General features: G+C 38.1%; 1 protein-coding gene across 13 annotated transcripts in view; it reads right to left on the minus strand.

Moving 5' to 3' along the window:
- BAZ2B (bromodomain adjacent to zinc finger domain 2B) overlaps positions 1-26,604 on the minus strand; it is a 108,871-nt gene that overhangs the window by 37,547 nt on the left and 44,720 nt on the right. For 9 of the 13 annotated variants that reach the window (XM_033064110.1, XM_033064109.1, XM_033064116.1 and 6 more), the window contains exons 2-11: positions 19,339-19,482; positions 12,495-12,656; positions 11,922-12,115; positions 9,081-9,287; positions 8,004-8,402; positions 5,166-5,775; positions 3,714-4,010; positions 2,837-2,897; positions 2,188-2,296; positions 1,822-1,923 (exon numbers count right to left, since the gene is read on the minus strand). In XM_033064110.1, the coding sequence (XP_032920001.1) occupies positions 1,822-1,923; positions 2,188-2,296; positions 2,837-2,897; positions 3,714-4,010; positions 5,166-5,775; positions 8,004-8,402; positions 9,081-9,287; positions 11,922-12,115; positions 12,495-12,656; positions 19,339-19,480 (2,283 nt within the window). In that variant the 5' untranslated portion in view covers positions 19,481-19,482. The remainder of the gene's footprint in view (positions 1-1,821; positions 1,924-2,187; positions 2,297-2,836; positions 2,898-3,713; positions 4,011-5,165; positions 5,776-8,003; positions 8,403-9,080; positions 9,288-11,921; positions 12,116-12,494; positions 12,657-19,338; positions 19,483-26,604) is intronic. The other 4 variants (XM_033064117.1, XM_033064115.1, XM_033064112.1 and 1 more) reach the window with 2 other exon arrangements.

The raw sequence follows: 26,604 nt of genomic DNA on the forward strand, positions 1-26,604 counted from the left end.
AGAGAAACACAGGTACTAACACAAGCAGGTAATCCATGTACTTTTGTCTTGCAATAGATAAATCTTTAATAATACTGATTTAGCCTTAAGATAATTTTCTTCAATATCTTGTTTCATCTTAGAGCTGTGTGAATCTCAGCCTAGCATAAGTTGCATATCTCAAAAGATGACAGAAATGTATAATGAAGGAAGGGAAGAATAATCACTAAAGGCTATATAGAATAATTGAAATTACCATGAAAGTAGAAATAAAATTTCTGGAATTACATCCAGACATCCATGAAGATATGATTATGATATATTATTTTGAATCTGCATGATTCAAAAAACTTTAGTAAAGAGGGTGTAAGCTCTTTTTATAAAGTATCAGTATCACACACTGTTTCACTAGGCAATATTATCAGCCTGAGTTTGAGCTGTTTTGTAACTTCTCATTCACACATAAAATGCAATACACATCTTAGCACATCTAACACAGCTGCCCTCAGTCTCTTTTGTAGTAAGAAAACTTCTCCTTTGTACTACCCAAGCCTCAGTGGAACCTATCAAAAACCGCATCAGTACCAAGTTCTGTGGTGATATGTACTACAAACTAATGCTCACATTGCCAGCCTTGCCTGTAGAAATCTGCCCCTCACACTGCCTTCATTCTCAAGTTTTATAGAACAGGGCAAACTGAAAATCAACTAAGGGAGAAGACAGATATAACTAAAGAAGGAGACAAGATTAATGAATAATACAGGCAAGAGACACAGAAAAGAGAACTCGGCAAAAAAAGAGCAGATACCATGCCATTACATTACATCACAATAAAATGAATTATTACAGTCAAGACATGCAGGTACATGATGAAGTTAATAATTACAGGAACTTGTAACTGTTGAAGGCCAAACATTAAGCAAGTTTATCAATGTTTTAGTCTTAAGCCAGGAAGTACCACCTAGAAGTAGTTGTTTACTATGAATTCAGTCTTCAATGCTTTCAAATCTATACCACACAAACATTACATGTTTCTACAAGGTATTACACGAACATAAGGCTAAATTCAAGCCTGAACTCAAGCCTGTTGAGAGCTAGTAACATGTTCAGAACACTTAACTTTTAAAGAAGCAACTGAGAAAAGTCGAAAAATTTTCATGCACATCCTGAAGAAATGGTAACATGGCCAAAATACAGTAACACAGCATGGCACAAACAAAATAACAATTTCCTTCAAATTTTCCTTTTACTTATCCTGGTATGGTATATCTACATACCATCGAACAATTTTACCACTGAAAAGCATAACTGGTATAGTTCTGCATCCCCCTCTGTAAAAACGTTACACCTCACGATGCTCAGACAGTATTCTTGATAAAGGAGACAATTGTATATAAACATGCAATTTACATATATATATAAACACACATATTAACACATACATATGCACACGAACACACTAACAGAGTAGGATTTAATGTCGACATGTAAATTACTATTGATATGAGGCTGTATACAATAAAAGAAGAAACAAAGTTTTAAGTTAGAAATACCTGAATGCTAAGATAAAACACTTAGCTCTGAGTTTTCAAACTAGACCAAGCCAGGCTCAGATCTGATCACTGAAGCACCCTCGGAGCAAAGCCACTGAAGGGAGCAGTTCTCAACCCAGCCCAGCATGAAGTACTCCACGTCTGTCTAACTACTGTTAAGAACATGTGCAGCTTTTAGAAATAATTAGCTAAAAACAAGTAATGCTTCAGACTGTAGCAAAAAATACTTCACCTAAACTTAAGTTAATGCTCCTTGGATCAAAAACTTTACTTTTTAAAAAGTGGATACCTGCGGTCCATCTCTGGCTTCATAGAAGTCACCCACTCCTATTTTTGCACTGAAGCTGAAATTGTCCCTTGAGATATCCATTATTCCATTTCTGCTGAGATACTGAAAAAATCACATATTTTTCCACTTCAGCTTGTAAATAATTACAACCCAGCTTTGATGTACAGCTAACTTTGTGAGTGTAATGTTTTGCATATTCTGTCAAAGGGATACGCATTTATAAGACATCAAATCAGTAACAAACTGAGATACATTACACCTCACATCACAGGAAATAAGTATCTCTACCGGAGAGAATAAAATACACATTTTAAATGCAAGCATGCTCACTAGCGTTAGAACACAGAAGTTAAAAAATTAATGTACCTTTACTACTTCAGGATACTGTCTCAGCTTCTTTCCACAAGGTGCAAAATATGCTACTTCTCCTTGAAGACGACCACCAAAGTTTCTTATTCGGGTTTCTCTTTGCCAGCTAGAGTAATATGAAATAGTTGCATACAACAATACACTTTTTAAAAAACAAGTAATTTGTGTCAATTTAAGAATTCTACCAGAAAAACAAAAGGAATAAGGATAATGTGACTAGAGTATCATAAACAGACCAAACCAGAAAATTTTAACATGCAGATTGTCCAAACTGGCTAAATATATGAAATTATTTATATCAAGCAACTTACATATTACCAGATTTTAAACAGCCTAGAACTATACATTAGGGAGTTATTTGGAGTCTATATCGGGTTGGACCATCAGGACTAATTTCCAAAACTAAACAGCTAAGAAACGGGTCATGTTTGCAAAAGAGAAAATTTAATGCACAAAAATTAACACATGAAATATGTTGACACTTTTTTAAAAGATTCACAGTCACTGGGAGTCAGAAATCTAAATTGTTGAAGCCCTTTCCTGATTATTGGTTCAGCCTCAAGATTTTTAAAGCTCATTTCTTCCCCAACAGCTTTTTGAAGGCATGATCTCTCTTTAAGGAAATTCAGGTGTATAAGTAACATACCCATAATCGAGAGGAACACGCAGCTCCCGTTCATCTGCTACTCTTCGTCTTTTCGAAATACCTAACACAGAATCTCTGATTAATACCTAACAGAACTTACAAAAGAAAACATGGTCCTAAAATGTACTTTTTATGTTTCTATTTCCAAAAGAGAACTGTTTTTTCCTTCTCCCCATTATGTACCTCAATTACCAAGAAAACTAATGTAAGTGTTCTTCTGAAATACATTTCCCTCTAAGTCTCCTGTAACCCCACCCTCTGAAACTGTAAAGAGAAAACCTAACTATTCCATATCTATCTGCTTGTCCTGTTTAGTGCTCTCAAATATTGCTAATTTAATTCCTTGAACACCTGTTTATCTAGACAAGACTGTATATGAAATTTTTTCAGCAAAGAAGATGCAAATAAAAACACTACTTTAAAGATCTAAAGATTAATATTTAAAGATATTCTAACAGGTATTCAATTCTACCTTCTCTCAAATAATTACACGAGTTAAAATGTCCTGGTCTAAGTGTAACGTTCTAGTCTAGAGAACTTGCAATTTGGCTGACAGATCTTAATGACTACTGCGAACACCCGTGAAATGATCAGTCACCCAATAGCCAAAGTCAGAAGACAACTGGTCCAGCCTTCCTTGGGAAAGGAAGCTTTGCCAAGATTGTCTTGCATCCTGACCAACTGGTATCTGAAAACCTCAAGTGAGGGGGACTCTGCCACATCCCTGGGGTGGCTGTTCAGTGAAACACTGTTTTTAGGAATAAAAACCTTCTTGAGCAGTCGCTTGATACCAGCACCTGGACTACTTTTGCAACTACTTTTACAATACATGGACCTTAGCTATCCCATGGTAGTACAAGAGAAGACGGTGAGATACCACAGTGTGTACTTGGTGTGAGGCTGGAGGTTCCTGTCCCGAGGAACACTGCAGGCTGGGACTCGGGACATAAGGCAGCTGGTGCCGAGCTCGATGTCTTTGCTACTTGGAGATTAAGCGGGGCGGAATGAGCTGTAAGACCAATGGAAGAGCTCTTCACAGAGGATGAAGTTTTATTCAGTTTCAGTGGGGTTTTTTCTCCCTCAGTGTCGGTATCCGATTCATCTTGGTCTTTATCGTCCTCCTCATCTTCCTCCTCAGACCCTTCTGTATCTGACTCAGAATTACTGTCAGACTCTGTTTACACAAAGGGTGGCAAAAGGCACATTATGACTTGGAAACTACTGAGAAGTTCATTGAAGTTCTGATACTTACTTTCTCTTATTGTATACACTTTTCTAATAACATCACTTGAGTATCAATAGGAGGTTCTAATTAACTACCTAAACTTTAAAATTACTACAAATAAGACATCATTAAATAATTCTGCACCAAAATACACTGTTCTTTTGAATGGAAAGAGATTAATGACAGACGCTGCAGTATTTCAAGACTGTTTACCCCAGAATGAGCTACAGCTCAATCATCCCATTAGCCTAGCAGCAGCTGGGCATTACCCCAGGAAGGGCATTTCATGGGTGTGACATCCACTGTGAAGAGCAAGAAAACAACAGAACTGGATATGGACTGAAAGGTATCAGAATCAAAAGAATGGCAACCTGGGCAAAAGAAGAAGAAGAATCATGAACAGCCAAGGTAAGGAACTAAAGGTGAGATACAATCCTGAGATAAAAGATTACTACAGGGTGTGTGGATGAGAAGGGGAAAAGAATGAAGAAGGTGGACACAAGGGATATCAGCACACTGGACAAAGCAGTGACCGAATTCAGTCAACTCTTTAAAACAGGCCTTGTCATTCCAAATTGCACAGCCTGGTCTGGAGCCCTTAGAACTGTCCAGTTACTTGCTCATGGATTGCTGTGCTCCTGAATGAGGCACAGGAACACGCTTTTCCTGCCAAACTTGAAAACTTGAAGGCCCTTGTTTAGTCCCCCTCTGGTTAGGAAACCTGTTTGGCAACTGGTCTCTGCCACAATCATTAACCATCAATGGTCCTTAATGTCAACCCGTTCCTGAGCACTTTTGTCACAGCAAGCTGCAGGTTGGGTGACTTATGTAGAGGGCAGGTCTTTGACAACCTTTCAAAAAGGCTAAGGAGCCACCCTTACCAGGACAGCTGACCAAGTATCAGAACATCTCAAACACAATTTTTAGACATGACACAATGGAGAATGTGGACACATGCTAATTTCAAGGATATGTGTAGTACACTGTGTGGGCCAGGCTGTCCCAGTATTTCCTGCCCCTATTTTAAAATATGGTGAGAAATGCATGTTTCTAAAATGTAAAAAAATTAAGTTTCTGCTTTTCCTATTAAAAAGGTTAAACCACCTGATTGGCTATCATCAGAATCATCTTCTTCGTCGTCCTCATCTTCATCTTCATCATCGTCGTCATCATCATTTGAGTCGTCAGAGTCTTTACTGCTGGGGGCATCTGAGTCTACCCCTCTGAACTGCTCCACCACCAGTTTTGCAGAATGAAGGCGGTGTTGTGGTTTTACTGCATTTACTGCATTATTGCTGACTGCTTTATCCTTTCCTGAACCAGGTAACACAGGAGAGGTAGAGGGCATAGCAGCTGTCCGGTTACCAGTTGTCTTTTTCCCACACGCACTCAAGTTTATTGGCAAAGAAAAGGGGGCACTACTAGAAATGGCTACACTTTCACTGATCTTGCTCTGGGGTTTCGCTTTCGTAGTGAGCGCAAGAGGAGCCTCCTGGATGACGCTCTGAATAACTCCATTGGGTTGGTGATTACCTAAAAGTGCATTTGTCAGGAATGGGTTAGAATGGTTGTTTTCCAAGGGTGTGAGTTTGTGATGAGCTGGTGAATTAGATGTTGGCTTGGGACTTGACAAAGCTGCAATAACCTTCTTCAGGCTCTTAGACGATTCCTGTTTCTTTAGCTGTGCTGCTGGGAATGTCTGTTTATATTGTTCCTAAAGAAAGAAGACAGAGGAATGAAATGTGGAGGCGTTTGTTTGGCTTTCTGTGGTATTCAGGCAGGTGAGCTCTAAGAAATTTTAAACATCTGCTAAGCCATTTTTAGACAGTCAAAAGCAGGTACTAGGTACAACAGAAGAGATGAGTAACTACTAGTTACGCAAGTCTTGTATGTTTTTTTCACTGTAAATGAAGTAGGGAAAGACAAATTGCACTCAAGATGAAGTTGATTCCAATTGTGTGGGGAAGCTTTCTCACCTGCCACAATGCTCTAGACAAAGACTTTCACAAAAGGTACTAATCATTCTGAAAAAAGCCACTTTTAGAAAGATACTTACTACTCTTGTGTACCAGCACAGGAAACTCTCTTATTACTTAATTTAGTGTATAAAAATCCCATTAGTGAATGCACAGTTACCTTTAATAATTTGTTCACTTTAAAGCACCAGGTAAATGCAACACACTAATGGCCACAATACTAAAAAACCAACAGAGGACTCTTGGTGTAGAAAAATTTTATTTACAAAAATGAGGAAAAAGGTATTACTCAGAAATGCTGTGATATGTTAATTGTTTAACTGGAAGAGTAGTGCTTGAAATTCTTCCACGTAAAACTTGGTAACAGCTCAGAAATACATATAAAGTTTACAGTGTCTTTAGTCTAAAGACTCTCGCAAAGAAAAAACCCACATCATCTTCAATAGAAAATATAATAAAATGGATAAAGACAGTACAGTTTGAAATCTATTTTTAAAAATTAAGTAAAACACAATATATTCCTGGAAGTTACTACATTTAATACTGAATACAAAATTATGATGATTTTAAAAATAAATTCACACGGTGCGGACCTCCAGTAAAAGTTTTAGAGAAATCAAACTATTAAATGTGTGATCTATCACCAACTAAAGACTTGTAACCTAAATCTGAAAGCAAAAGCCTCTTTCAAAAGTAAAGACGTGTGTTCTTATAATTCCAAGTGAAAACCATGTTTGAATTTTACCAACAGGAGATTGGAAAGGAAAAACAGTTTTCACCTTCTAGTCTAGGAATAAAAATTAAGTATTTTCAATCCTCACTGAAGGCCTGTGAATTAGCTGTGAATCATAATTGAGTTTACTACTCCTGAATAACACTTAGCTTAAAACAAAATTTGAAAAAATAAAATAATAATAATAATAATAATAATAATAATAATAATAACAACAACAACAATAGTTGCCTTGGCAAATGCATTTTTATATTTTTGTACTTTATTTTTATACTTATTTTTGTATATAGCCTAAGCCTCAGGGTTTGTAAAACACCAGATTTTTATTCTCTTCTAATCCTCATTCCAATTTCACTGAACAGAAAATTCATCAGCAGTCATCTTAATTACGATTAACAAAATTAAGAAACTGAAGATCTAAAAATTTTAGAAGCCGCAGAACTGTTAAGACAGACACACAAACTTATTGTATAGTCCTGACCAGTAAAAAGGAAGATAAATTGAGGGAGGGTGGGCAGCCACCCTCCAGTGGGTGTCCAGAGCAGCTGTGGTTGCCCCTGGATCCCTAGCAGTGCCCAAGGCTGGACAGTGGGGCTGGGAGCAGCCTGGGACAGTGGCAGATGGCCCTGCCCATGGCAGGGTGGAACAGGATAGAGCTTTAAAGTTCCTTCCAACACAGGCCTTTCTTGCCTTCTAAAAAAAAACTACTGAAATGGTCATACTGAGTTTTTACAGGTATCAGTGCATAAATACCAGTCTTTAAAGAGCAAGCAAAACTCAACATTAAATTACACTGAATTTTTTTTTTTAAATGGCTTTCAGTTTCTTTGTTTAAAATCATGGTTGAAATAGGTGATTTCAATTACTTTGACTTGAAAGTATCCAACTTGAGAGAAAGTGAAGCCATACTTACATACTAGATATGTGAAGAATTAAATCATAACTTTGAACCTAGCAGCACAGGAAAAATATCCAGGCCACACAATTTACCCATGAGCACTTGGCTTATTTTGATAGTGATTTCAGGTGCACATTGTCCTTAAAGAGATGCACAACCCACACAATCTAGTTCATTTACACCATTCAGAAACTCTAAAAACACAAACTCCCATGATAATCAAAATATACATACTTATAATTTTAGTACACTATATTTAGAAGAGCTTGATGGCACAGTATTACATCTTCTTAAGCAGATGGCACAGGTTACAACAAATCAAAAACTTCACTCACCCGTTTAGATCTAACATCGCTGGTCAAAGTGAGAGATTCTTCAGAGGTATTTTTATTCCCTGCTTTGACTAGATCAGGGGAAGGAACTAGGAGTTTTAAAAATGTCTCCTTTTTGGCTTCATGTACCAAAGACAAAGGTTTCACATTAGGAACCAATCCCGTAGACTGTATTACACTTGTGTGTTTGTTCACAGATTCCTCCTTTGCCTGAGAGCTTTGAAAAATAAATGGAAGCTGCTGTGACAAAACCTGAGGCTGCTTCTGCTGGGACTGGAATGATGGGTGAGTCTGGGAATCAGACACAAGAGGTATCTGCTGGTGTGGTTTTTTTTCTTGAGACTTTTCCAGTGACTTCTGTCCATCGGTTTTTGTATCTGTTACACTACTATGCATTAGCACCTGCAAAATATTTATTTTTGACTGTTCATTACAGAAGTTAAAGATCCTTTTCAAAAGGCTAAACATATGATAAGTCTCCATGAAACAAGTACACTAGTCTTGGCAGACGATGAACAATAATAATTTTTAAATCAGTGTAATACACTTATTGTTCATTTTCGGTTTTCCCCCCAGATAGTTTCAGTATGCAATGACAATGTTTACTAGAGAAGGAGTATTAAACCATGGTTGTTTTTAAATGTATTTCTGACTGTAAACCTAACAGGATACCAAAGATTCCAATCTTTTTGTTCTACTACTAGGAAAAAGCAGCCACACTACTAGGAAAAAAGTAACTGCCAAAGAAATATCCAAGTTTCAATTTTTTCAATCCACTACCAGCACTTAATTTCTTTGTATTTCCCACTCTGACATAACAAAAACAACACTCTACCAACTGTAAACTCCTAGCCTGTAAAGAACAGCAATACACACACATGCAGACAAAAGAACCAAAAAACCCTTCCCAGAAACCCCACAAACAGAAAACCCTGCAGCAAACCTAAAAAGAGTATTCCTAGCATTTATTAATGTGCAGTTAAATAATTGTTGACTATTTGCTCACAGACATGAGCAGGTCAACTTGTCACAAACAGCTTGCATCAACAAGACTGTGGGCAGCAGAGTGAGGTGTTATACCTTGTTCTTGCTTTTGTGATGTGTTTCATTTTCAGAATCAGATTCGTCATCTTCACTCTCTTCAGCACTCTGGTCCTCCTCCTCCTCCTCATCCTCCTCTAGGTCATCAGAGTCACTACTGCTTACACCTTCACTTGAGGTGTCTGAAGAGGAGCCCGAATCACTGTCGCTGTTACTAGAGCTTTCCACTGTTTTTTTTCTGGGCTTCTACGGGAAGATGAATTCTGTTAATGCTTCAGCTTAAATCTGTTATATAATCTTATTATTACACATAATCTTTGAAACAAGGAAGAGTGAGACTTTGGAGTGAAGTGATCTGCAGCGCTTAAAGAGAAAGTGCTTCACAAGATGATGGAAATTAAAAACTGGTCACAGAGTCCCACTGAAGTATTTTTCTGACCACTGTCAACATCACTACATCACAAAGCAAAATGCCAAATTTAGGCCCACAACGTTGACCAAGAACTAGGGTCTAGTAAACCTCCGAGTGTGCCGATTCCAGAAGCTTCATACCCAAAATGCATATTGCAAATTAGCCCAGAAAGAACAACAAACATTAGGTTTATCAAAGCTCCAGTGACTTTCACAGTATGAGCTGCCCAGCAATGTACAGTTTTCAGGACTGAAAAGAATATGTTCATCAGATTGCTTCTGGAATTTGTTCCTGAAAAATGGAACAAAATCTCCTGAAATACTCTGACAATTATATTACACTGAAAGTAACTCTCTACATTTTCATCAACTGTAAAAACAGTTTGATATTACTCTTTTTCTTTTTTTCCTACAACTAAACAAATATTTTAACAATTTTTTAGGTACCATCCTCAAAAAGAAATTATAACTAAGATGACTGAAGAAATCAGAAGATGAATACTAAAAAAATTAAAACCCTGAAGAAAAGAACCTTTAGGAAAAAATATTAGAAGGTTTTAAAATAAGACATGCTTTTAAGAAGAGACAAGAGTTTCACTTCAGAATCTAAAAGCATAACATCACTTGTACAAAGCCCAGCATAATCATCCTCATGTTGGAGTTCTCATTTAGAGTAATTTCTGCAAAATTTCAACAAAAGGTTGTTCAAATCATTACACTGACAAATACCAATTACCTCACAAAAAGTTTCAGAGGAAAAGAAGTTATGAACATCAGCATATCAAGTAAGACTAGAAACAACAAACTCCCTATCAGTATTAAAAAATTTACTACAGGAACTTATGAAACAGACAACCTGATATTTATTTGCATGAGACAGTGGACTTGAAGTTAAGATACAGAACACAACATTCCTAAGAAAGGTACTTCCGAGTCTATCCTTTCACAACACCTCAATATTTAATCAAGTAAAACTGGAGCTTGAAATCAGTGCCTGCATCAAGAAATCTATCAGCAGTACCAAATTTATACTTAAAGATGAAACGTAATATGAAGGAGAAGATAACAACGCTAAGAAACATCCCGACAGAAACCTGGGGGTGGACCAAAACAACAAACTAAACAAAAACCCACAATTACAAACAAACACACACACGCCAAAAAGAGTTAAAATTTTATGAGTAAAGCAAAGTGCCAAAAAGTACCTTCTGGGAAGGTATTTAGAGATTGTAAAAAAGGAATTAATTTGGTATTCTGCCTAGCTGTAGTAATAGTCAGAAATACAAAAACACTATCTGGAAAAAGCTTTACCTCTGCACCACAGAAAGAAAGCCAAAATTTGCATGTAGATACCCAGGATAAAAGCAGAATTTTAGAAAGATCCATTTTTAGTATTTAAGCCTGAAAAAAGTCAAAGATTTCCCAAATACCTTTAACTACCATAATACTTTCAAAAGCTGTCAACTGCTGAACACAAAGAATGTTTTGAGGGAAAATATTCTTAACAATTTCCCTGTATTAAACACTATATATCATTACACAATTACAAGTAATCATTTCAGTGTTAACCCTTATTTTTATGCAGATACATCAAGCACCAGCTGTCCTTTGAAAATGCCAACCTCTCACCCTCAAAGATTCAGACTTGGTAGCTGAATGTAGCTCCGTAACAGAAAGAAAGCAAGAGGCCCAATTCATTCACAACACAAAAATAAAGAGATGTAAAGAAAGAAAAATATTTTAGCCTAGATGGCTATCAGTAGAGAATTACTCCTTAGCTTCTATTCAGACCTAATCACCTCCCCAGTACACCATCTTCCATGTTTTGCTTATATAGTTTTGATTCCAAGAGTAGCAAAGTTCTTAGTGTGCTTAGGACAATATATAAGGTTTACTAAGTCACTGAAATTACTCCTGTCTTTCATATTAGATGGTTAAGATCATTGCTGAAACACAGCAGTAACAGTAGTTCTTTCCTCTGATAAACAAGAAATTACTTCCAGAGCAGCATTTTTAATGTCTAAAAATTTTCTTTTTTTATAAGATACATGCAAACCTAATTATATTCACAGAATGCAGTAACTGTAATATCAATATATGTGTGTGTGTATATATATAGTAATATAATAATATCAAATATTGGTATTAAATATAACTTCTAAAAAAAATTATATAGTTTTTTAAAAACAGCTGTTGGACACAGCCATTAACTTATCAACTAGTTAAATTAGCACTAATAGTAACTTTTGGTTCATAAGTATGTCAAAAAACCCTCAAACAATTAAAAAATTTCAGAAGTCAATACACACAAAAAATCCCTACAGAGACAAGGGTACATATTTTGCTCTAATAAAGCAGAAGAACCCAAAACATTTTTTACTTATAAAGAACACTGAAAAATGCTCCCGTGTGCAGAACACTTATGCCGAATTTTTTGTCTGAATCTTCAGTTTCTTTCTGTGTATTTACCTTATCTTTGATTTTGTCAGCCCTGGTGTCCAAAAGCTGAACTTTGTTTTGCTCCTGGTTGTATTTGCGTCCTCCAGCTCCTGAGGTTACAGTTTTCACTGCTCCTGCCGATGTTGCAATGCTAGTGGAGAGCAGGGATGTGCTGAGAGCCGAGACTGTAGTGGTACTGTTGCCATTCAGTGATCCATTTATACCTAAAGATGACAGATTTACAAAGTGACATTTAAAACAAATCTGAAGTAACAGATAATTTCTTTGAGATGCCCCAGTCATACTAACACTCCATAGACATGCAACAAGACCCTAGACTACTTACAAGTTACTCACCATATATACTAAAATTTGCCATCAGAGTGTGAGTCTGATTTGGAGTTACTTCAGTGTAATCATACAGAGAACCCACAAATTAAAGGTCAAACACATACTTGGTATGCATCACCCTTACCTAACAGAACCAATTTTTACAGAAATGTTTAAGAACGAGAAGAACGAGGAAAGTAAAGCTCATATTCCACAACTTTCTGCACATGTAGAAGTTCAATATTATTATTTCCTGACAACTTCAGCCATTACCTTTGTCTGTATTGCTTCGACTACTTTTTCCTGTAGCTCTTGAGTGGAATGAAGCAGAATCATGATTCTGCGCAGGAGGAGCAAACAGTGTGGGAATTCCCAAGAGTGGTGGGAAAAAAGCTGCCCCAGGACGAGAGTGTGTGTCTGCTGTTCGCCACCATTCTGAACCGCAAAGGAAATAAAAACAAACTTCAGTTGTTCTAATACCATATTTAAGTATTTCAGCAAGCATATTGTTGTATGTAATCCAGACCACATTTACTAAATCTAGAAGAACAAAACATTCACAAAGTTCTCAATGACACACATTTCCTGCAGTAACTCTGGTCTTAAGTCATTAAAGCCATTCTGATAAAGATTGCAATTAAATTTTATTTAAATACATTCTGAAAATTAGTATTTAATAGAAAGCTATATGACACTGATGACCCCAAAATGAAACTGCTAGTCTTATAAACTGAATCAGTATTCACAGATCATCCTTTAACATTTATTATCTCAGCACTTTTCCTACATCTGAACTACCAAGTAACACACCAGCTTTCAGTCACCTCTGCAATCTGAGTCTTGCAATACTCCAAGACCTCTACCACAAAACCACATTTGAAGCTGGTCCCTATGAAAAGACCTATTAAATAGAGTAAGAGTGAGCCACTCAACAGCACTCAACAGTCACTGCAAGAGGATTCTATCCTTGAGCTTGACACTGCATTGCAAAAAAAGCAGCCTCTTTTTTTCCTGCAACAACTCTATTCAAATGCCCAAGTTTCAACTGGTGATCCAGCTTCGAACTTCAGTATGAGTAATGCTATCTCTCAGATTGGTAGGTTGGCAGACAAGATGAAGATGCGACATGATGAAGAGATATCCTGGCTCCAGACAGGACAGGGTAATTTTTGCAGTAGCTGGGAAGGGGCATATGGCCAGGACCCAAAGCTTATTCAAATAAATCTGCTGTCATTGGCAAGGAAAATGGACTCTCTTCCAGGGAGAAGGACTTTCTTCCCAGTTGGCACATGGTGGCAGAGGTCAGGAATCGTCTATTGTTGGGAAGGGGGGCGCTCCATTTGAATAGCTTATACCCTCTGTCAGTACTGCTGCTGCTAATATTTGTTTTCTTATGTCTGTTTCCAGTAAATTGTTCTTATTTTGACCTGTGACCTCTGCCTTTTGTGCCTCCAATTTTCCTCTCCAGCCCTCTTCAAGGGCAAGGGTGGTGGTGAGGGGCAGGGGAGAAGTGAGTGGCAATGTGGTCTCAGTGGGAGCACTAAAGCTAATGAACCAGACTGTAAAAATTACAGCTAAAATGAAAGCCTAGCTGGAGCTGTGCTTACTTTAAACAAGAGGGAGACTGAAGCTAATACAGAAAGAAAAATATGTGAAAAGGAAAATTAACAGGGGAAGTGACCAGAAAAAAGTAAATAGAGAAGTTATTTGAGCTGCTACACACCTGGAAGGTTGGAAAGGGCAGCACAGAAGAGAGCAGGCACAGTACAGTAAGTCAGTATGTAGTCATAGGGTAGGACAAGGTAAGAATATATAATAGCGAAGATGACAGACAAAAATCAAAAGCCTAGAAATTCTGTAATCCTGGTAGAGGAGATCTCATAGGTGTTTCAGAACTAAACTTCAGCTTTAGAGATAGTCTGAACACAAGTATGGAAAACAAGTCATGGAATTCTGAGATTGTAAAAGCATACATAACCAGAAGAATAGTGTATTCCCTACTGGACAGAAAAAGCAGAAAAAGACTGACATCAAAGAACATTAAGTTCATTTGCCCCACCCTTTAATATAAAGATCATCACATCAAAAAGGACAGCATGAGAAAGGCCAAGCATTCCCTGTTTCCCAGGAGACTCCCATTATCAACAAAGGGCTCTGCACACTGGCCATGCTTCTGGTGGACTTCCACACACAAACCATTAACTTGTTTGGTACCTCATCCCATGCTTCCCTAATCGCTTGCAATTCTGTAGCAAGGCAAGCCTGGGATGGATAACAGGAACAGGATAAAAGATACAAAGAGGCTCTTTCTCCCAGGGTTTTCCTTGGTTTATTTCTTCATGGCTTCCAGGGAGCAAAGAGGAAATCTCCCAAAGTCTGGGGTCTTTTCTAGGGTCAGGAAAGGGGAGGGGAAGCTTGGCTTCCTGCCAATAGGATAACAGAGGGGTCAGTCCATAGATTTTACAGGGGTAACAGGAATCAAGGGACATACCATTCTTAATACATCTTGGGTACAGGGTTACAACACTTGTTTGTTAATCTACTTCTCCCTCTACATGTTTTAAACATTATTACTGTGTTTGTGTATATAAGGAATAATTCTGAAATTGATGCCTGACTGCAGTAACTCATCCTATTAGGTGTTAGGAATGCAAGGGCATTCACCAGGATTTTTCATTTACTAGCAACTACAAGGCAACATAACAGACATACTACAGTGCAGGGAAATTCCTCTTACTGATTTCAGATTTCTGGTTCAAGTGTCTTTTTTTCCTTCCTCCAAGACAAGAAGAGATTTGCACTTCACTGATGCTAACTATTGCACATCATGTGTGGAGTATTTCTCTAAACTTCTGGACTGAGTTTATAAGCATCGAATTTCAGATCTATATTTGCTGAACTTAGTTCAAATGGCTTTAACATCACTTTGTAAATCATCACAAAAAAAGACCCAAAAAACAGTCATAACCAACCTAAAACCCATTTGTGTATCTTCTTCCACAATGCTTATCTCTCACAGACCACAGTGGTGATTCTTAATCATGTTGATGAGCAACACTGCATTGCAAAATTTCATAATACTCTGAAGACCTTCCAAGTTGAAAGAACCTTTGAGACTGTTCATCAACTTTCTTCATCATACAGAAGGTGTACCTAACTGAATATTACACTACACACAATTATGGCCTTGGAAAAAGACGTACTAAGTGTGCTATCTGATCCATTACCTAATGTATGTAAGAAAGAGAAGGCAAGTATTTTAAAATACTTGAACACATGGAAGAAATAAAACACAGACAAAAAAATGGCAGAAGTCTTGTAATACTAAACTGAACTGTAATGACATATCCCCTCTTTCTTATCTGACGAAAATACTAACAGTCTGCTTAGTAATTATTTCTAGTATTTCCTTAATTTTCCTATTTTAGTGTTTGCTCTCCAAGCTACTAACTTACCTTAAACATGCTCTGCATAGCTAAATTTCTTACTCAATCTCACTCCTTAACATCCTTGGTTTACTTTCAAATAGGTTAAATATTTTTGAGCACTGCTTTTCAAATTCTACTAACCACTGCACAGATAAATGATTGAAAGCATTATTCCAAAGGGCAACATACATTTTAACAAGGTTGGTCTCTTAGTAACAAAGAATGACTTTGTGCGTTTATGTACACAATTTAAAATTGTTCTGGATCTTATTAAGGAGAAATAGGGAACTCCAAAAAGACTGAAGATTTTTGCTTTGACAAAAACAGCTTATGGTCTGAGAAAAAAAAATTGTGTTTTGTCATTTAATAAACAGTTGATGAACTTTCCTTTCTTGAAAATGAAAAATTAAGGACCTTCCAGACCTGATAACATCAAAACAAGACAGCTTAGAATGTTTAGCTTGGAATGGTTTCACACAATATTATTATTGCCTTTCATAAAGACAATACACTGAATTATGGTTGCATTTAGAGAAAAAACTATTGATTTATATTCTTCCAAAGTTGCTAACATTCTCATAAGGGTAAACCTCTTTCCAGAGGCAATTTACGTTTCCAATATACCTTATTTCCAGCAATGGATGAATAAAGGAAAGCAAGTATCTGTTTACTTTATTAGAATGCCTTACTTGTTCAGGAACTAGTGCAAATTAACCAATTAAACTAACAGCATGTGATATATTCCACAATGGTTTCACACAGGTGCTTTGTCTTTTTGACCTGGGCAATATGCCAAAATAATTTACTTGTATTTTAATCTCCCTGGTAAAGCATAAAGACTCCTAGTCCTAACTCACCATGTATCACAGGCACCTGACAGAGTACGCAAATAAGTTTATTGCGGAGACTACTTAATAGACTACTGATTGCTGCAAAAAAAATCAAGAGATTAATTGGGCTAAAATGAACCTTTCTAATTCCACACATTAAGATGCATTACCTTCTCGTAGTAAGAATAATCGCTCATTCTTTAAAAATTACTTTATTAGATTCTAGAAAATTCTAGAAAAATGCATTTTTAAGTTTGAAGTCAATTATCTGTTTGACAGACATTGATGGGTTTTTTTAAATATCACAGTAGTGAAGGCGGTTTAGAACAGGCTAGTATATAGTCTATCTTGGCTACACAGTATCTTGCAAAGTCAGGACACGCCATAGGTCATTCATGGGAAAACAGTCCTCAGCTGGATGGCAGCATAAACGCTTCAGAGGAACCTTTTCAGAGTGGATACCACAGTAACCACAGCACACTGCGTCAGCAGAGAAACACACACACTCATAAATAAAACTGACGGGACAGCACTGATAGTAAACTACATTCCAGCTTGGTTTTGGGAAGACAAAGTGTCCTTGAAAAATTATGGATGTCCTTAAACATTACAGGTAGTCAGGTAAACAATCTGACCATCAAAAAAAATTAATGCTGGTAATTACTACTAGTTTTTCAAACTATTAGATATCAGATAGAAATTAATTTTATTTTTTTTTAAATAAGAGATGAGAATACAATTTTTAAAAGGCTTTTAGTAAAGAACCACCTATGTTTTCTAAAGAAGAACAAAACTGACAGTTTAGTATCTTTATTATATTATTCACCTGCATCAGTCTTACTGTATTTTGGCAGATCAAATACGTATCCTCTAAATGCACAGAGTGTTAACAGGAGATATAGAACTACATGATGTAATATGTACACAGCAAAAGCAGCAAGGAGAGGCAAATGAGTCACAGAAATCCTCAGGTTAGGACTGTACATTCATAGCCATACAGAAATTAACTCCTGTTACTATTCCAGGAGCCACCACAGAAAATCATTTCAAGTGACATGGGCTAATGAACATAGACAAAAAGTCTTTTGGAGATGAATTTTTAGTGGGATACTGAAAAATAAAACAATTTGTTATTCATTTCAGATGAGTTTTAGTTAATAATTTTCTGGCTGATTTTAGAGAAATTAAATAATTAATTGAGACATAACTCTAAGTCTGCAGACATTCTGGTTTCAGCTTCTTGGGGCAGCTGAAAATGAACAAATTCAGGATGGAGTTGGGGACTTGCAATCTACTTACTACTTATCAAGCTGTAGCAGTTCTGGAGAACGTACTTTTGCTCACTCTGCTGCAAAAACAGTTGTCTCTGAAAACAGGATTACCATTAATTTAAACTGAAAAAACTTCCTATTTGCCATGTATCATATAAGGATCAGGCTAACAGAAACAAGGTTCTCCAAAAAAAGATGCATTTTCCGAAAGTTAAGCGCGAAGCAGCAGTGAAGAGTTTGCGATTTCTTGTTCTGTGGCATACGTACGCATCATTCAGCTGAAATAGCAGTTTCAGTCACAAAAATGAGATTCTTGCATGGAGAAATCTTCCATATATTTTTCTGATCCAAGGTAAGATATTTCACTCCAGTCATGATTATCCAAGACTGCGACACTGTGAAATTCATCTTTTCCATTTAAAGCTCCATTAGAAGACACTATTTCTCCAAAGTGCAGTATGGGCTGCGCTTCAATGCTGAGAACATGATGTATGGTCAAGAAGCTGATTATTACAACTTCATCGGAAAGTGGTACAGAGTTTGCTATGTGAAGCCTTTATCTGATCCTCGCTTTCAAGGCAGCCTTACAAACTGATTTTTTTTTCACATTTTAAGCAGTGTTGGGGGCTGTTGGTTTTTTTCGTTCTCCTCTCTGAAAGGAATTTTTCCCCACTGACATGCTAAGATGGTTACCGATAGGGGGAGGCTCCCTGTCCCTCTTTGGAGTTTCTCTCGACTGGAGGGAAGGCAGGGAACACCACGAGATCAGGGGCAGGTAAAGGAGAGGTTTGGGTAGCTGCTCGCTCTCTTGTTCGTTTGGCTTGGAGAAGGATGGTTGCTGGAAAACCTCGCCCTGCCATCCCGACACTGGGAGTTGCCATTTCCGGTGTGGGACACAACACAACCCTGCTCAGACACTTTCCTGCTTCAGCCTGCCACCTCCAAGCATCCTGCTGGAGCACCTGTTGTGAGCAGAGCAGAGCCTCTCCTTCCCATCCAGAACACAGCCACCACCACCCCCAGTGCCCCTCCAGCCACGTGTGATCACCGCCTCTCCCCCTGTTCATGGGGAGCTGGCTGGCACTGACTGCCAGCTGTGATGGTGACTGCACCACAGGGGAAAGGTGTCCACAACCAAAAGAACTGTTACTGGATTCCTGTTCTGTTTGTTGTTAATTTTGTAGTTGTTGTTGTTTTGTTTGCCTTGTTATATATACATATATCAGTAAAGAACTGTTATTCCTATCCCCGTATCTTTGCCTGAGAGCCCCCTCAATTCCAAAACTATAATAATTTGGAGGGAGGAGGTTTACATTCTCATTTCAAAGACAGGTTCCTGCCTTTTTTAGACACCTGTCTTTCAAACCAAGACAACAGGTAATTTTAAATTAATTTCATTCCTTCAATAAGTAAGTACTACGTAAAATGTATTCACAACACATGAATGTCACCTGGCAAAACCAAAAAACCTCAAACATTTTTCTTGGATGCATCTGTGCAACCTTATTACATGTGACTTGTAATAATAATTACAAGTGCTGACAAACACTAAAAATCACATTGCAATATAGACTGGAGCCATTTTTACCACATGTGTTGATGGTGGAGCTCAATGTCGTGGCTCCACCTTTCGATACGTCTGAAGTTACCGATGGTGTCGAAGATGCTGGAGTGGAAGCAGCTGCAGCAGAGGAGACTGATGATGACGTTAACCGCTCTCCAGACTCCATATCTGGAAGAGAGAAGATAAATGTCTGTCTTCTATGGCAGCAAAGGAAACCACAAGGGACTACAGGATTTTCTGTGTTGTGTCTCAGGATCTGCACTGGATTTTCCAGAGGTTTCTGTGAGACCTTTGCATGACAGGTACATCCCATTAACAGCACCCATTTGTCAGGGAATCCAGCAGAGCTGCAGCACTATGGCAACTTGGTACTGCTGTTCGGAGTTACACCACATTTCAACTTGAATGCCTCTACACATCCTCTGCTCAGAAGCTCCCTTTCAGCTCAGGTTGGAGCCCTCAGGCCTTGCCAGAGCCCACCCACCACTCTGTGCCTCTGCCTCTTGGCTACATCCCATGTTCTAGCTTCCCTCAAGGACAGCATCAGCTCCCATCTTCTGCTACTTCTGATCAGACAGCCAGATGGAAACTGGGCCTGACAGATTCCACTGTTCTGTCTAACCCTGTGACCAGTACTGTTCAGACTGCACAGAACCTTGCCAGAGTTGGGAAAAGCCCTGCGTGCATAATGCTCAACTGCCAGCTTATCCCTCCTTGCTCTTGCTGCTCCCTGACAGACAACTTTAAAGAACCTGTACTGCATGCCAAAACATCCATATCTAGACTCCTAAGGAAAGACCCAGCAATTATGGTGAGAGAGTATAAATACAAGAACTCCTGTAAGTTGCTAAGGATTTGTGGTGGTGGTGGTGTTGCTTCCTGGTGAACTTTACATACAAAATAAGACATTTTTATCTGTGTCATGAATTGCCTAAATCAAAAGTCACCAGACTTATTTCACTGAAGAAGTATGTGTATTTTAAGAACAAAAAGACAGTACTATTTTTATTAAAAACATCAGAAAAATTGTTTGGACAATCCTCTCAGGCACATGGTGTGGCTCTTGGGGATGGTCTTGTGCAGGGTCAGGAGTTAAGACTCAACAATCATTGCGGATCCCTTCCAACTCAGCATATTCTGTTATTCTGTGAAGTAGTTTTTCAAATAGTTAAGAAGTGCGACCAAGCCAATTATGTCTTTGTGCAGTGGTAGCAGCATCAACAGACTGTCTGACTCAATCTGCCAGAGTAGCAGTTGATGGTGAGTCAGGATCGCAGTATAAATAAAGTGGGGAAAAAATTTCAAAGTCTCTGTACTATCAAAAATGCAATGAGACCAAGCACATTGAACTCTTAACTGGGAAACTCCCAATAAACCTGTTCCTGCTGTGGAATCTCCCTCACGGACAAAGGCAATACCATTTCTTAGTTTACACCTGAAATTTGAGGGGGTAAGTACTGAACCTAAATCAAACAACTCTTAAAAAATCTCATTCCCAGTACTTACAAAGCAGAATGCCAAGTACACAAGAAAGTAACACTTTTCCAAATTCCATTTTAAACAATTCTGAAAACTGATACGGTAAACAGCACTTGTGATCCCAAGTTGTATTAAATAGTGACTTCCCAAATGCACACTTGGAAAGACAGCATAAAACCTGCTTCTCCAGAAAGTAGATCCTTGGTTTGTCTCAGCCAGTAAAAACGAAACTTAAAAAGCCACAGCAAATACCAAAACAAAATCAATGGAGAAACGCAAAATATTGTGAAGATACATTGCACCCATTTCAACTAAACTGTTCATTCCTCGTCACTAATAGTTTTTATACAATGCAATTTCTAAGCATAGGGAAAGCCTCCAGGATTTCCCAGCTAGCAGAACAAAGCATACTACTTTGGGAAAGTGAGAACTGCTAACAGAGAGGTACTGTCTGTCACAGAGAAATGCCTACCCTTTGTACCAACTGCAAACAGCTGCCCCACCCTCAACAGCACCTGAAGATTCCACTGCTTTTATTCTTTACAGCCCAATTTATCACCAATCATTTTCACACATGTAGAAAAAAATCTGGTTTTTTTCTGCAAACACAGAAAAACCAGGTACTTACACCAAAAAAGGTGTACTATACTGAATATTAGGAGTACGATCTTCTCCTTCAGAGCAATAGTAGAAATAACAAAACTACTTCCTTCTGAAAATTTATGAAGGAAAAAATGTTAAGCATTTTAATTTTTTCATTCAGGACTCCTAAATTCATACTTTTTTCCAGTTAAATCTTTTTCATGCACAGTTAAAGAATACCTCATTAATTTTTAGCAATCTGTGAGTATAATCAGTGGAGGTGGGTCACTGGAAAATATTGCATATAGCGTTGATTACATATATATGTCCATTAACTTTTACAACTATTCTGAAGGATAATAATTAACAAAAATCCTGTTCATAAGGGACTAACGTTTTAGTTTACATCTATGAACTTTAGTCCACAGCACTTGTAAAATGATTTACTATGTTTAGTACACGGACATCAATAGACACAAATTATTATGACAAAGTACTTTTTTTTGGTCACTATGAATGACTGAACTTACTTGGGGCCAACAAGCATTCCTTGCACAAATAAAAATTTGTTGTATTTTGGTATTGTTTCAATTGTGGCTACAGTGAAGTCACTATATTTACAGAGAGCATAAGGGAAATTAGAAACAAACCAAAATGGTATTATTACAGTATTTCCTTGTAAAAGGAAAGGCACTTTTAAACTTTAACACACTCCATCATTCAAAACTCAGAACTGAAATTTCCTATTTTATGTTTCCTCACAAATTGATCCAGAACTCTCAAATTTCAAAAAAAAAGAAACGGTAAATCTATGTGTGATATTAAAACACCAAAATAAGTCTTTACCATAGAATCACAGAATCCAACCTAAATGGGTGGAAAAGACCTTCAAGATCGAAGTCCAACCTGTTCCTGATCCCCACCCTGTCAATCAGACCAGAGCATCGAGTGCCTGGAACACCTCCACAGATGGGCACTCCAAACCTCCCCGGCATACCACCCTTCAGTGCCTGACCACCATTTCCATGAAGAAATTGCTCTGATGTCCACCCTGCCCTCCCCCTGTCCAGCCTGAGGCGTTCCCTCTCCTCCTGTCCCTGTTCCCTGGGAGCAGAGCCTGACCCCAACCCAGCAATTCCATCCTCCTCTCCGGGAGCTGTAGAGAGGGAGAAGGTTTCCAGGAGCCTCCCTTTCTCCAGGCTGAGCTGAGCCCTCCCTCAGCTGCTCCTGCTGCTCCAGCCCCTTCTCCAGCTCTGTTTCAGTCTCCAGACTTGCTCCAGCCTCTCAGTGTCTTCCTTTTTGTGACAGACCCAGAACTAGGCACAGCACCCGAGTTGCCTCAGCAGTGCCAACTAGATGTCATTGCCCTGGTCCTGAGCCCTGGGGACACCACTGCTGACCAACCAACCCCTGGAAGTAACTCCATTCACCACCATGCTCTGGGTTTGGCCATACAGCCAGTTCTTAAGCCAGCAAAGAGTGCACCTGTCCGAGCCATGGGCTGCCTGCTTCTCCAGGAGAATATTGTGGGGACAGTATCAAAGGCCTTGCTGAAGTCCACGCAGAAGCATCCACCGCCTTTCCCCTAATTCAACAGGCAGGTCACCTGGTCATAAAAGGAGATCAGGTTGATCAGACACAACTTGTCTCTCCTAAACCCCTGCTGGTTGGGCCTGCTCCCCTGGTTATCCTGAGTGTGCCATGATGATCTGCTCCATCATCTTCCTGGGGGACTCAGGTCAGCCTGACAGCCTGGAGTTCCTCACATGTGAGCACCTAAACTATTTTATAAATAAGCATAGTTAAGAACCACCTACAAGAAATCCATGTTTGAATCATAAATAAGAAGACATTCTTGGCATATCAATACTTCTTTAATACAGAAAAGTAAATATAGCTATACTCGCAAGCTTTTAACCAACATAAGCCATCTGTTTTATCAAATAAGAACTGGGAGAACAGTAATAAGCTGCCCTTTTAAGGCTCCCCTCTCTTTCTCACTCCCACCTTGCTCCTTTTACTTCAGTTTGCAGGGGTCTGAGAAGTTAAGAGGGTGCTTTTTCAAACTTTAATTTAGCTGCTTGTTGAATGTCTTTAATAGAGAACTAGAATATTTGATTTCTGAATTATTTTGAATGGAAGAAATATACATTCTTCTCCTAGCGACATACATACTTTTGATTTCAAACTAAGTCAACCTTTAATTACATTTAATTACTCTAACCATAGCAGATGGCTAACTCCAAAAGAGATAATCCCCAAAACAGTCATTAGACAGGATCACTAATAATTACACTGTAGCCCTAATGCGTTCTGTGACTAAAAAGTCTATACCAGTTACAGAAGATCCATATTCTTTCTAACCTCCAGTATAAGTGAGACATTTGTTCCACTGGAGTTATTTTGTCAGTCAATAGTTACGAATTTTCATTACGTCTTTTTAATCTCTCATATTTGTAAAAGAGAAAAATCATGAAGTAAAACTAGGAAAAAAATTACTTTTTAAAATTTTCTAGGTGTAGTGATTTATGTCAGTTTCTCTCAATGCTTTGCCCAAAATTCCAGCTATTTTACCAGAATTTCCCACAGTGAATAATAATCATTAATGCAACTGAACCCAATGAAAACAGAAAGTAATCCCTCAGTAAAAAGTAACAAAGAAGGGAAGTATGTGAAACTACACCTAAGAAAAATTTTGTCTTTTAGGGGAAAAAAATTACTAACGTTTAATAAAAATAGAAACACTAAAAGATTAAAGTTTACTAAAGGAAACAATCAAATAATTTTCAAGTATCAAGTTGAAATTATCAAGTTGAAATTTCTTTACAGTCAATCACCTATCTATTCTATGCTCAAAATCTTCACAGAAATGTACCCTAATGCAGAAGAAAAACCCCTTTCTTACCCTTAAAACAGGTATAAATGAGTAATTCCCTTTACAGGATAGTATCATGGATACAGTATCCTATCAATGCTAGCTGGGATGTACGAACACTGTGAAGTGTTTTGAAGACATCTAAACACCAAACTAACTCATCCCCAAATTCCAGTTTAACTTCTACACTCCCATGTATTGCTTCATTATTTCAATTATTACCTCCAATACAGTGAAAAAGAAGTTGGGTAGAAACATGCTTCAGTCTTTCTCAATGATCAAGCAAAATTTGTAACAACTTTATGACCCCAAACTACGCAACAGTCCCACCATATTGTGATCTCTTGCCTCACAGCAAGGTATTTAATTGTATCATAATAATATTGTCAGTCTGCCACTAGTTTTTGTGTCAGTGAGTGCTATGATGCCAGAAATCTTGCAGCTGATGAAGGGAATCTCTCAGAAGACACAGTCCAGCACATGACAAATGCAAAATGCCGTGTCCAAAAAGGCCATGCTCAGAAGGCGAATGCAAAGCATGGGTGACAGCTCAGATGTGACTCGGCAGGCCAAGCAGTACCTGTACATTCCACATCTTCTGCAACGCCACACAACCAGGGGGGGTGAGTGGGTGGGGAGTGGGTTTAAGAGCAGTGATGTGACAAAAAACACCCACAAAACAAGCAAGTGCACTGACCAAACCTCACGTGAGAAGGAAGTGAGGTACCCACAGGAATAAGTGCAGTTCCTTACAGACAGACTGGACACCAGAGGGTCCCAGTGATGCTCCCTGCTGTGGCGACAAGGCTTGGTCCCAGACCTTCCAACACATGGTCTACCACTGCTATGATGTTTTACACATTGAGATTTTTAAACTCAAATAAAGTGCCAATATAATTAATGAGAGCCACTGTCTCAAATATTGTAAAAATCATAAAAGCCAAGTTAACTGCTACATATTGCAAATTTTGCAGAATATCACTGTAATTATGTCACTTTTGATCATTTATTCTAAGTGCTTCACGTAAAATTCTCTAGGAATAAAAGCCACCACAACAAAACTTCTTTTACTAAATCAACCACCACAAGATCTTTTTTTGTGAATCAACAGTAAGATTGGCTTGTGTTTTAAAGATACCATACAAAGACACTTCTTTGCACCCATACACTTAACACATTCCAGCCAGTTCCAACGTGCGAGGAAGACTGGACATTCCTGCGTTACATTCTAAATGGCTTTATAGCCTTCCTCTGACTCACATCACCCGTATTCAGTCTGTGATACAGCAACACAATGTTTGTTGCATCAAAATCCACAGCAGTGAAAACATTCACAAAAATCACATGGACATCACAATTCCATAGGTATTTGTTTTTACCCACATAAGGTGATTTACTAAAAGCCACTTCAAAGCAGAATCCAACTCTTATGTTCAATACAAGTGAGTCATGACTGGCTTGGCAAAAACACAAACAGAGAAGGGAATCAGTTGCCAGTCTATCCTTGATTAATACATAGTGGTCATTTTAAATAGTCAGGATAAAATGACATTTTAAGCAATGCATCTATTTTGACTACCCAAACAGGATTAAACTGATCAATAAACAATGTATGCAAAATAATCTGCAACTCAAAAACTTAATTTTTCCTGTTTTACAAGTAACTATGTTGCTTTCTATTAGAAATAAGCATCACTTTGAATATTTCTGCATTCATACATTTCATGTTCTTCATTATTATGGTAAAGAAAGAATAGTTGCAAATGACAGAGGGCATTACAACTCACTTCACATTCCATGGAGGGAGAAGGGGCAAACAGGTCAGGTTAAACAACAATCCTCTACAAGCCTCACTTCCAGACAAACCTCAGAATACATTTCTGAAAGCTGCATAATGCTGGGCAAGAAATCTAATCTCTCTCCAATCTGTATCACAAAAAGTGCATGGCCATACCATGAAGCAACACAGCACCACAGAGATACACTCAATATTGAAGTGACCCAAGCCTCCTTAAATATTTCAAACCCAGAATAACAACACTAAGAGTCTGCTTTAAACAAACATATAAACAGAATCATAGAATGGTTTGGGTTGGAAGGGACCTTAAAAGCTCATTTTATTACACACACACACCCAGCACCACAGGCAGGGACACCTTCCACTGGATGCAGTTGTCCACTGACCCATCCAACTTCAACAGTGTCAGGGATGGGGAGACCATGATTGCTCTGGTCAACCTGTGCCAGTACCTTACCACCTTTAATTTCTTCCTAACATCTAATCTAAACCTACCCTCCTAAAATAAAATCTATATTATCTGTTATTCTGTATGAGGTTATCAACTTTTTACACC

The sequence above is a fragment of the Catharus ustulatus genome, chromosome 7, assembly GCF_009819885.2.
Source record: "Catharus ustulatus isolate bCatUst1 chromosome 7, bCatUst1.pri.v2, whole genome shotgun sequence".
NCBI lineage: Eukaryota > Metazoa > Chordata > Aves > Passeriformes > Turdidae > Catharus > Catharus ustulatus.